At 48.7% G+C, this 12,241-nt stretch overlaps 1 protein-coding gene across 1 annotated transcript in view; it reads right to left on the bottom strand.

Moving 5' to 3' along the window:
• Nucleotides 1–12,241, bottom strand: part of LOC311100909 (dynein axonemal heavy chain 17-like) — a gene marked incomplete at its 5' end in the record, with an annotated part of 141,747 nt that overhangs the window by 21,149 nt on the left and 108,357 nt on the right. Inside the window, 8 exons of the mRNA XM_084141893.1 lie at nt 229–411; nt 497–679; nt 779–958; nt 1,367–1,558; nt 2,217–2,444; nt 9,275–9,402; nt 9,513–9,661; nt 9,756–9,949. Of these exons, the coding sequence (XP_083998019.1) occupies nt 229–411; nt 497–679; nt 779–958; nt 1,367–1,558; nt 2,217–2,444; nt 9,275–9,402; nt 9,513–9,661; nt 9,756–9,949 (1,437 nt within the window). The remainder of the gene's footprint in view (nt 1–228; nt 412–496; nt 680–778; nt 959–1,366; nt 1,559–2,216; nt 2,445–9,274; nt 9,403–9,512; nt 9,662–9,755; nt 9,950–12,241) is intronic.

The following is a 12,241-nucleotide window of genomic DNA, read 5'->3' on the forward strand; positions in this document are numbered from 1 at the left end:
GTAACTTAAAGCAGGTACAGCCTCAGTGTTCACAGTAAACGTGCGCTGGAAGTTACACAGAATTTTCACAATGTTCAAGTTTGCGCTCAGCAGACCTGAAATTTGCTCAGTGCTGGAAAAAATTAGCTGGAACAGTGGTCACACCATTCGCTGTGTACTCTTTTCAGAATGACTACAGACAACCACTGTGATGTCATGTCACACACATACACACTGTCTCTCTCGTACCTTGAGTCCAAGGTTGAGCTCTTTGAGAGAGCGCGTGATCTCCTTGGTGAGGAAGTTCATCCTCTCACACTCCTGGAAGGCCACGATGATGTAGGGAGTTCTCTCCTCCACCTTGGCCATGATCTCTATCATGTTGAAACCATCCGGCAGCTTCTCCAGGATCTCATCCAGGATGCCCTTCACCTATAGGGGAAAACACACACACAGGTCAGGACTCTAGTGGGGGCTCATTAAAGGCTCTGAGGTGTAGTGATAGTGGCTTTCATACCTTCTCCTCTCTGGACACCCCTCCTCCCCCGGCTGCGTCTGACTCTTTGGGCTGCATCTCCAGCACAGTGCGGAACAGCTTCTCTGAGGTGATGGTGAGGAAGCCGATCTCAGCATTGGGGTGGAGGCCGTACAGGTAGGGGCTCTCTGGAGGCAGCACCTCATCTATGTACATGTGGTAGCCCTGGACACACACACTGAGGGTTACTGAGGTAACAATATTTGTAGTTTTCAAGGGTGATGTCTTGTGTTGTGAAAGAGTGTGTGTGTGTGTGTTCCAAACCTTGTAGTCAGAATTGGGTGGTACAGGGAAGCTGGGTGCAAGGTACAGCTCTCCCTCCAGCATCTCAGGTCTGACGTACTCCTCCAGATAGGTACGACACAACTTCCTGTCCCAGTCGTCTGTGATGTGGCCGCCGTACATGATCTCCCCAAACAGATAGCGCAAGTCGTCCCACGGCACCTGGAGAGAGGGGGTGGGGAGAGAGAATGGAGGGAGAGAGAAATGGAGAAAGACGAAGGGGGAGAGAGAGAGTGGGGTCAGACACACACTACACACGTCACCACCAATGTGCCGTTCTACCTGCTACACAGAAACAAACCAAAATCAACTTATTTCTCATTATTTCAATTCACAAGATAGAATGAACGCGCACGTCAGCCATCGAGCATTGAACCTCAGCGATTCTTGAGCTTGGACGCTGACATTGGACACGATGCAACGCGAACAGTACAGCAGCTTTCATTGATTTCAAAGGAAGCAGTCCCTCAATGGCTGATGGCAATACCGGACGCTCGATGGCTGTAGTGTAGCAGGGCCATAAAGCTCTAGGCTGATTGAGAGATGGTGAGGTCAGTCACACACACTCACCTTGGAGTTGGCCTCCAGGTAGTTGTAGAGCACGTTGACGGAGATGGTGAGGTCTCCGTTGTTGAAGGGGTAAGATCTGTTCCAGCCCTGAGCTCCAAACTTCCTCCTCTCAGCCACCACGGCGTGGAAGTAGCATAACGCAAACAGGATCACCTTGAACTCTGACTCTTTAGAGCACATCTCCAGAGTGTCCTAACACACACACACACACACACACACACACACACACACACACACACACACACACACACACACACACACACACACACACACACACACACACACACACACACACAGAGAGATAGGGAAGAGATTACATTAAACTCAAATTCAATGTTTAAGTGTGGGCATGTACTGTACACTGAGTACACCAAACATTAAGAACACCTTCCTAATATTGAGTTGCACCCCCCTAGGGATGCTGGCCCATGTTGACTCCAATGCTTCCCACAGTTGTGTCAAGTTGGCTGGATGTCCTTTGGGTGGTGGACCATTCTTGATACACACAAGAAACTGGTGAAAAACCCAGCAGCGTTGCAGTTCTTGACACAAACTGGTGCGCCTGGCACCTACTACCATACCCCATTCAAAGGCACTAAAATATTTTGTCTTGGCCATTCACCCTCTGAATGGCACACATACACAATCCATGTCTCAATTGTCTCCAGGCTTAAAAATCCTTCTTTAACCTGTCTCTTCTCCTTCATCTACACTGATATATGTGGATTTAACAGGTTACATCAATAAGGGATCATAGATTTCACCAGGTCAGTCTCATGGAAAGAGCAGTTCTTAATGTTTTGTAAAGTCAGTGTTTGTGTGTGTGTGTGAGCGTACGTGTGTGTGTTACCTGGTTGAAGAGATACAGGGCCTTGTGCAGGTTAGCTTGCATGCCGGTGGGTGGTTCGTTGGTGATCTTAATGCCGTTCTCCAGCAGGCCCTGGGGGATGTAGTGCGACTCTGGCGTGGGCGAAGGCTCAGCTGACATGTACACGCGATAGTCGTCATGGCTACCCATGCTGTAGCGCTCCACTAGTTTATCCAGGCTGCCCAGCCACTTGGCCACCAGGTGGATGTTCTACAAAGAAGAGTATTTATTATTTAATACATGGCGAGTAGTCTATATACACTGAACAAAAATATAAACGCAATTTCAAAGATTTTACTGAGTTACAGTTCATATAAGGAAATCAGTCAATTCAAATAAATTCATTAGAACCTAATCTATGGATTTCACATGACTGGGAATAGAGTGTTGCACATTTTAGAGTGGCCTTTTATTGTCCCCAGACCATGTAATGATCATGCTGTTTAATCAGCTTCTTGATATACCACACCTGTCAGGTGGATGGATTATCTTGGCAAAGGAGAAATGCTCACTAACAGGGATGTAAACTAATTTGTGGGCAAAATTTGAGAGAAATACACTTTTTGTGCGTATGGACAATTTCAGGTATCTTTTATTTCATTTCATGAAACATTGGACCAACACTATATATGTTGCATTTATATTTTTGTTCATTGTAGTTAGTCTATAACTAGTCTATATAAGGTTACAATTGACGTTTAATAACAACCAGAGCCATATAAAGCATTAGGCAAAAATAGAATTCATGTTGGAACAAAATATTCTGTGACAATGGCTGCGTCCCAACTCTATCAAATCTGCACTGCGGAGAACGCAGACAAAATCACGGAATCCAGACATTAAAATGGAATTCAACAATATTCAAAAATGTATTGAACAGTAGAAAATCAACTAAATGTATTGAACTGATTAGAAAATGTATGAATTTGTCCAGATTATCATAAGAGATGAACAAAATGCATTAGTGATTCCTATTTTCCTTAAACTTTCTGAAGAGGCAATGCCACTCTGTCTGTGTGTGCCAGTTTGCCTACTTTATGTAGCCGTTAGCCAGCAGATACGACCCGCTTGCTTACAGCTGCACTAAGATCGGACAGGCTTTCTGTCTAGATTAAGACACCGCGGAGCAGGCACAAGATATGGCTCGGAAAACGTACCTCAATCCAGGGGTGAGAAATGCGTTGTATTTCAAATTGTCCAATTATCCCAACTGTTCCACCGAGAAGATTGAATGACTGCTAGTTTTAAAGTAAACTGAGGTGTCTTAATCTACACAGGAAGCCTGCCAACCCTAGTGCAGCTGTAAGCAAGCGGGTCAGATCTGCTGGCTAGTAGCCCTTAGCGATGATGCCAATGATAACTATCAACAATTAAATGTTAACTACAAAGTAGCCTATGTGTACCTGACAGAATGATATCATGATTATTTGCATTAATCCAGTGGTGATGTCACGGTTTCGGCCGAGGCTGCTCCTCCTCCTTGTTCGGGCAGGTTTCGGCGGTCGTCGTCCCCGGAGTACTAGCTGCCACCGATCTATGTTTCATGTTCGTTTGGTTTTGTCTGGATGTTGTACACCTGTGTCTAGTTAGTCCTCATTAGTGTCCTATTTAGTTCTCGTTGTGTGTGTATGGTGTTGTGTGTGATTGCTCCTCTGTTTGGTGTTCGGAGCTACGTATTCTTCCCTCCGTGTTTGGAGAGGTTTTCGCACATGTTTGTGCGCCCTTTTGTTTGACGCCTGTGTGCGCCGTTATTTCGCCTCCGGGCTTAGTGTTCTCGTGTACTACGTGAATAACTCACTAAAGTCTTTTGACTTAGCTTCTGCGTCCTGCGCTTGATTCCTGCACCACACCCACCTTCAGCACCCCATGACAGAATCACACACCACTTGAATGGAATCAGCAGGAGCAACCGTCACGCCTGAGTCGCTGGAGGAGCATGTCCGCGGCCAGGATGACCAGATACGACAACTGGGGACCGCTCTTCAGGACGTCATCAACACCCTGCACCGATGGGAGTCCAGAGGGGTACCCACACCTCCACCTACCCTGCCACCCCCATCGGCCGGTCCACCAGTCCCAGGTCCGGAACCCAGTGGGATTCGGCTCTCGCTCCCGAGGGCGTATGACGGAACAGCTGCCGGGTGTCAGGGGTTCCTCCTGCAGGTGGAGCTCTACCTGGCCACTGTACACCCGGTGCCCTCGGGACACGAGAGCGTTTCCGCCCTCATCTCCTGTCTCACGGGCAAGGCGTTGGAATGGGCCAACGCCGAGTGGAGGAGGATGGACGCCACCACCATCTCCTACGCTGAGTTCTCCCGTCGCTTCAAGGCCGTGTTCGACCATCCACCTGAGGGCAAAGCGGCGGGGGAGCGTCTAGTCCACCTGAGACAGGGGAGGAGGAGCGCACAGGAGTTCGCGCTGGAGTTCCGGACTCTAGCGGCAGACGCAGGGTGGAATGAACGGGCCCTCATCGACCATTTTCGATGTAGCCTACGGGAGGACGTTCAACGTGAGTTGGCCTGCAGGGACACCAATTTCACCTTCGACCAGTTGGTCGATATGTCCATCCGTCTGGACACCCTGCTGGCCACCCGTGGACGTCCCGAGTGGGGTCCGTCCATTCCACCCTCCGGCACCTCCGAGCCGAGCCCTATGGAGCTCGGGGGTGCTGGCGCTAGAGGAAGGAGGAGGAGGAGCCCGAGGGGGCCTGTCCCCTGCACCAAGTGCGGTCGTGGAGGGCACACTGCGGCCAGGTGCTGGGGAGGGTTCCCCGAGGGAGGAGACAACAGGCCACGCACTGGGGAGGCTTCCCAGGTGAGTAGACGCCCCACTTACCCAGAGCTCTCTGTTGCGCACTTTTGTATACCTGTTTGTTTTCCACAGGTTGCACCTCATTCCCAGCATAAGGCGCTAGTAGATTCAGGCGCAGCTGGGAATTTTGTTGATCGGAAGTTTTGTTTAGATTTAGGGATCCCTCTCCTACCTGTTGACAAGCCTTTTCCCGTTCATGCTTTAGATAGCCGCCCGTTGGGGTCGGGGTTGATTAGTCACAGCGCCACTTAGGATGTGTGCGCAGGGGGGTCATGAGGAGACTATACAGTTGTATCTGATCGACTCTCCTGCGTACCCGGTGGTGCTGGGAATTCCCTGGTTAAGCACCCATAACCCTGCTATTTCGTGGCAACAGAGGGCTCTCGATGGGTGGTCTGCTCAGTGTGAGGGGCGATGTCTGGGTGTTTCCGTAGGGGCGACTTCGGTGGAAAGTCCAAACCAAGTGCCCGCACTGCACATTCCGCCTGAATATGGGGATTTAGCTCTCGTGTTTAGTAAAGCTAGGGCGACGCAGTTGCCTCCTCATAGACAGGGGGATTGTGCGATTGATCTCCAGGCAGGAGCAGCGCTCCCACGGAGCCACGTGTATCCTTTGTCTCAAGAGGAGAGAAAAGCTATGGAAACTTACATAGACTAATCTTTGAGACAAGGATACATACGGCCCTCCACTTCTCCCACCTCCTCAAGCTTCTTTTTTGTGAAGAAAAAAGATGGAGGGTTGCGCCCGTGCATCGATTACCGTGGTCTCAATCAGATTACTGTGAAATACAGTTATCCACTCCCTCTGATTGCGACCATGACGGCGTCATTGCATGGAGCGCGGTTTTTCACAAAACTGGATCTCAGGAGCGCGTATAACTTGGTGCGCATTAGGGAGGGCGACGAATGGAAAACAGCGTTTAGTACCACGTCAGGTCATTTCGAGTATCTCGTCATGCCATATGGGTTGATGAATGCTCCATCAGTCTTCCAATCCTTCGTAGATGACATTTTCCGGGATATGCAGGGGCAAGGGGTGGTCGTGTACATTGATGACATTCTAGTGTACTCGTCTACCCGAGCCGAGCATATAGCCCTGGTGCGTCGTGTATTGAGGAGGCTGTTGGAGCACAACCTATATGTCAAGGCAGAGAAATGTCTGTTTTTCCAGGAGTCGGTCTCCTTTTTGGGTTATCGGTTGTCCGCGTCAGGGGTGAGAATGGAGGTGGATCGTGTGTCAGCTGTGCGTAATTGGCAAACCCCAACCACTGTCAAAGAGGTGCAGCAGTTCTTGGGCTTTGCGAATTACTACCGGAGGTTTATCCGGGGTTTTGGACAGGTGGCAGCTCCCATCACGTCCCTTCTGAAAGGGGGTCCGGTGCGCCTGCAGTGGTCAGCTGATGCGGACAGGGCCTTTAAGAGACTGAAGGACCTGTTTACGTCGGCTCCGGTGCTGGCGCATCCGGACCCTGCATTACCCTTTCAGGTAGAGGTGGACGCGTCTGAAGCCGGTATAGGGGCCGTGCTCTCTCAACGGTCCGGCACGCCACCTAAACTCCGCCCCTGTGCTTTTTACTCAAAAAAGCTCAGCCCGGCGGAGCGAAATTATGACGTCGGGGACAGGGAGCTGTTAGCTGTAGTTCAGGCCCTTAAGGTGTGGAGGCATTGGCTTGAGGGGGCTCAACACCCTTTCCTCATTTTGACTGACCATCGGAACCTGGAGTACATCCGGGCAGCGAGGAGACTGAACCCTCGCCAGGCTCGATGGAGTATGTTTCTCGCCAGGTTCGTATTTAAAATCACGTACATCCCTGGGTCCCAGAATGGTAAGGCAGATGCGCTGTCCCGGCGGTATGACACGGAGGAGAGGTCCGTTGAGCCTACTCCCATACTACCGGAGTCTTGTCTTGTGGCACCGGTGGTGTGGGAGGTCGATGCCGAAATCGAGCGGGCGTTGCGTACCGACCCCAGCCCTCCACAGTGTCCTGAGGGTCGGAAGTACGTTCCGCTCGAGATTCGGGATCGACTCATTTACTGGGCTCACACGTCACCCTCCTCTGGACATCCGGGTATTGGCCGGACAGTGCATTGTCTTAGCACTAAATACTGGTGGCCCACGTTAGCCAGGGATGTGAGGGTTTATGTCTCCTCCTGCTCGGTGTGCGCCCAGTGTAAGGCGCCCAGACACCTGCCCAGGGGTAAGTTACAACCCCTGCCCGTTCCACAACGACCATGGTCCCACCTCTCAGTGGATTTTGTGACAGACCTTCCCCTCTCTCAGGGGAATACCACCATCCTGGTCGTTGTGGACCGGTTCTCTAAGGCCTGTTGTCTTCTCCCTATGTCGGGTCTTCCTACTGCCCTACAAACCGCAGAGGCCCTATTTACCCACGTCTTCCGGCATTACGGGGTACCCGAGGATATAGTGTCTGATCGAGGCCCCCAGTTTACCTCCCGAGTATGGAGAGCGTTCATGGAACGTTTGGGGGTCTTGGTGAGCCTTACCTCAGGGTACCACCCGGAGAGTAACGGGCAGGTAGAACGAGTCAACCAGGATGTGGGGAGGTTTCTGAGGTCGTATTGCCAGGACCGGCCTGAGGAGTGGGCTCGGTACATTCCCTGGGCCGAGATGGCCCAGAACTCTCTCCGCCACTCCTCTACCAACCTAACCCCCTTCCAATGTGTGTTAGGTTACCAGCCGGTTCTGGCACCTTGGCAGCAGAGCCAGATCGAGGCCCCTGCGGTGGATGATTGGATGAGGCGCTCGGAGGAGACGTGGAACGCTGCACACGTCCATCTGCAGCGGGCCATCCGTCGTCACAAGGCGAGCGCCGATCTCCACTGCAGTGAGGGGCCGGTGTACGCACCCGGAGATCGAGTCTGGCTCTCTACCAGAAACCTACCCCTCCGCCTGCCCTGCCGGAAGCTGGGTCGGTGCTTTGTGGGGCCTTTTAAAGTCCTGAGAAGATTGAACGAGGTGTGTTATAGGTTACATCTGCCTGTTGAATATAAGAATATTAACCCCTCGTTCCATGTGTCTCTTCTCAGGCCGGTGGTAGCTGGTCCACTCCAGGAAGGTGAGATAGGAGAGACTCCTCCGCCCCCACTGGACATCGAGGGGGCTCCGGCGTACACCGTTCGGTCCATCTTGGACTCAAGACGCCGGATGGGGGGTCTCCAGTATCTCGTGGAGTGGGAGGGGTACGGCCCGGAGGAGCGGTGCTGGGTGCCGCGGAGGGACATCCTAGACCCATCTCTCCTGTCGGAGTTCCACCGGGACCATCCCGCGCGCCCTGCTCCGCGCCCTCCTGGTCGTCCCCGAGGCCGGGGTCGGCACACGGCTGGGGCCGCGCGTCAAGGGGGGGGGGGTACTGTCACGGTTTCGGCCGAGGCTGCTCCTCCTCCTTGTTCGGGCAGGTTTCGGCGGTCGTCGTCCCCGGAGTACTAGCTGCCACCGATCTATGTTTCATGTTCGTTTGGTTTTGTCTGGATGTTGTACACCTGTGTCTAGTTAGTCCTCATTAGTGTCCTATTTAGTTCTCGTTGTGTGTGTATGGTGTTGTGTGTGATTGCTCCTCTGTTTGGTGTTCGGAGCTACGTATTCTTCCCTCCGTGTTTGGAGAGGTTTTCGCACATGTTTGTGCGCCCTTTTGTTTGACGCCTGTGTGCGCCGTTATTTCGCCTCCGGGCTTAGTGTTCTCAAGTACTACGTGAATAACTCACTAAAGTCTTTTGGACTTAGCTTCTGCGTCCTGCGCTTGATTCCTGCACCACACCCACCCTCAGCACCCCATGACAGGTGATTTGATTAGCAAACTCTGCAATCAAATGTGCACTACAGAAACACCACTAACCAAACAAGTATCTTGCTGGTGCACACTTGAATTAAAGGGTATCTACACCCAAAAATGAAAATTTCTTAGATTTTTCCCAAACGTCAAAAGAGGTCTCCTGATGTGGTTTAAGTATCGTTGTGGACGTAAAATGGTGATTCTGAGAGTGAAAACCTGAAGAAACTGACAAATCAGAAACCTGGAAAAACTAAATGGAGAAAACTGAATTTGGGAAAGATATATATGGAATTAGGCAAAAAATTAAACCGATTTTTATAAGACCCTAGTCTTCCCTATATAGTGGAATAGGGTGCCATTTGAGACGAAGCCAATAACGTGCATGCTGTTCAAACTCCAGCCTGTGAGTAAAGAGTAAGTGGTGCCCATACAGTGTACCTGCAGTATAACCCAGTGTCCTTCTCTAGCTGCCACGTTCAGAGCAGCCTCGGCCACCACCTCCTGGCCCTGACCCAGAGACACGTTGTGGAACTTCCCGTTGTCAAAGGTGAAGCCCATCTTCTTACCTGGACCAAATGACAGGATGGCAGGTTAGACATGAAACAGATAGGGTTCAAGGTACTATAGCAAGAATGTGTGTATTCGTGTGTGTGTGTTCGTGTGTGCGTGTACAGACCTAGGGCTTCCACATCTTTGAGGGGGTCGACTCCCGGGGAGAGGATGAAGAACATGGGAGTAGACGAGCTGCTCTCCTCAAATGACACGGCGAATTCCACGCTCCTCCCCTCCACGTACTTTGTACCCATCTTCTCCTCCACAAAGGTACTACAACACACAGAACAAACACTCAACATTACCGGAACAAACACCTAACTGCTTCCTTTACATGGGTATATGTGTGTGCATACGTGTCTCGTACCTGACTGCGTAGGACATGCGGTCCGGTCTCATACACCTCATCATGCACAGTTTTTGGAGGCCCGTCTTGTTCTTCCACTCTTGAGGAAACTTTTCCTTCTCCGGAGCCTCCGACTCCACAAACTTCTTCCAGCGCTTCGCAGATCCCTCCATGTCCCGGTCCAGGTTCTTAAACTCATCAAACTCCGACAGGGCCTGACACACACACACACACACACACACACACACACACACACACCTATATTACTCAGCTATGCAGGTCGATAGTGTGTGTGTGTCGGTACGCTCTCAGAAATAAAGGTTTAGATTTGTTCTTAAAGGTGTACAAACGCTTGTCACTGTAGTGGTACGTAAGTTATACCTTTAGTTATAGGTACATAATTGTACCCTTGCAGTTTGTACCTTAATAGAGCCAATAGTGTACCTTATGGGACAAGATAGTACCGGTACAAAAGCATACCTTTAGAAAAGGCACAATTTTGCCTTTTTCGGGTACCACCACATTGACAAGGTCGTTCGTTCCTTTTAAGTGGCAAAAATATACCTCTAAAAAGGTTTTGGGGTGTTGTTTTAACACTGTAGAGTGTAAAGCCTTTTTGCATATATCCCAGGGTCTTTGGAGTAATTTAGTGTTACCAGTACCACCCATGACTGTGTTTGCTAGTGACAGAGACATGGTTGTGGCTTTCAATGGCTTTCAGTTCTGTAGCCTTCACCAAGTGAGTGCCTAAGTGAATATTTTATCATTGAAATTAAAGTCTTTATGACAACACATTACATACAGGTAACTGCCAAAATAATGAAAACACTTGAGTAAATGAGGGACACAAAGTATATTGAAAGCAGGTGCTTCACACAGGTGTGGTTCCTGAGTTAATTAAGCAATTAGCATCCCAACATCCCAAATGAAAAAATACTACAGTTTACTATAGAATTCTATAGTAAACTGTAGTATACTGTAGAATACTCTAGTAAATACTACAGTATTATCCACAAAAACACTAGTCTGCAAAACATGACACTTTTTTAACTATAGTAAATGCTACAGTATTTAATTAGCATATACCCTGTCCATTCCCCTCCCCCATATCACAATTTGTGCCACCTGTAAGTGAGAAACCTAAATGCCAAGTATAAACCATATATTGTGTTCCCTAAAGGTTATAGAAAAGAGCAGAAGCTCTGAACTATCTGTTCAGACCCCAGACCTACCTACAGGCTATGGAAAATATGCTATTTTTGTATTTCTCCAGTAGGTTTCCTGAAGGAGAAAGCCCACTTCTATGTCAAAGATAATAAAACAAAAACACTATAATAAATACTACGGTAATGTCTGCAAAAACACTACAGTATACTACAATCCGCATAAACACTACATTAATTACTATAGTATATACTACAGTTATCTTACTACAGTATTTATACTATAATTAACTGCAAATACTATAGTATACTACAGTAAATACTACAGTATTCAAAAACTATACAGTGAATACTGCAGTAAATTCCACAAAAACACTACAGTGAATACTATAGCATTAATACCATAGTATACTATATATTTTTTCATTTGGGATGCTTAGGGTCATGTACATAAATGCTAGGCAGGCCATTATTTTGGCTACCATGGCTATGCCCCCATAGGATGACAATGTCCCCATCCACAGGGCACGAGTAGTCACTGACAGGTTGATTGCGCCATGCTTGATTGTTCATCTTGATAATAACAGATACATCAAGTATATGGTTTGGTTACGTGTATTAATCTTCACGCAGCCAGAGACAGTAGCAGCAGCATCACCCTTGCAAAAAAAACTGCAACAGATTGGCTAGTGAAACGCACACTCTGCACTCTGATTGGACCACAAACTGTCAGTCAACACAGGTCGGGTGAGCTAGCGAACAGATTGTTGATTTAAAGTACAGCTATAGGTTCCGGTGCAGCGCAAACGGCAAATTGTAGTGAGAGAGGATTACCATAATAAATAAATATGCAGCTCCAAAAATTGTTTGGTGATCAAGAATATTAACTGTTTACTTTGCAAGCTCACCAGCAATGGGGCAACAATTACTAGCATAGGTCTACTGGTATTTTGGTATGTAACAATTGCTTGATATTGATAATTTAGTTATGAAGCTTGTATTTGGAATTTGTTGTTAAAAATCTAATATTACTGTGGCAAAGATGCACCATAGGCACTGCTCTTCACTTGCAGTCTCCAAACTCCTGCCAGTGGAGAGTGCTTTTTTTCTCTTGTTGAAATAAAATATTAGCTGTTGCTTTCACACGTTTAAATGCATAAGCCCTATGTGGTAAATCTATATTCCATCTAATACTACAATAATTGCTAGCGTTTCATAATTCCATTAATGTTTATTGCAACACGTAGACATTTCTGTTTCATGTTTGATAGGCCTACGATACATTTTCATTTTATAGCCAACCATTTCTTACCCTGCTCTGAGTGGGCGCGATGTTTATTGTGC

This window comes from Coregonus lavaretus (assembly GCF_964263955.1).
Source record: "Coregonus lavaretus genome assembly, chromosome: 25".
In the NCBI taxonomy this organism is placed as follows: domain Eukaryota; kingdom Metazoa; phylum Chordata; class Actinopteri; order Salmoniformes; family Salmonidae; genus Coregonus; species Coregonus lavaretus.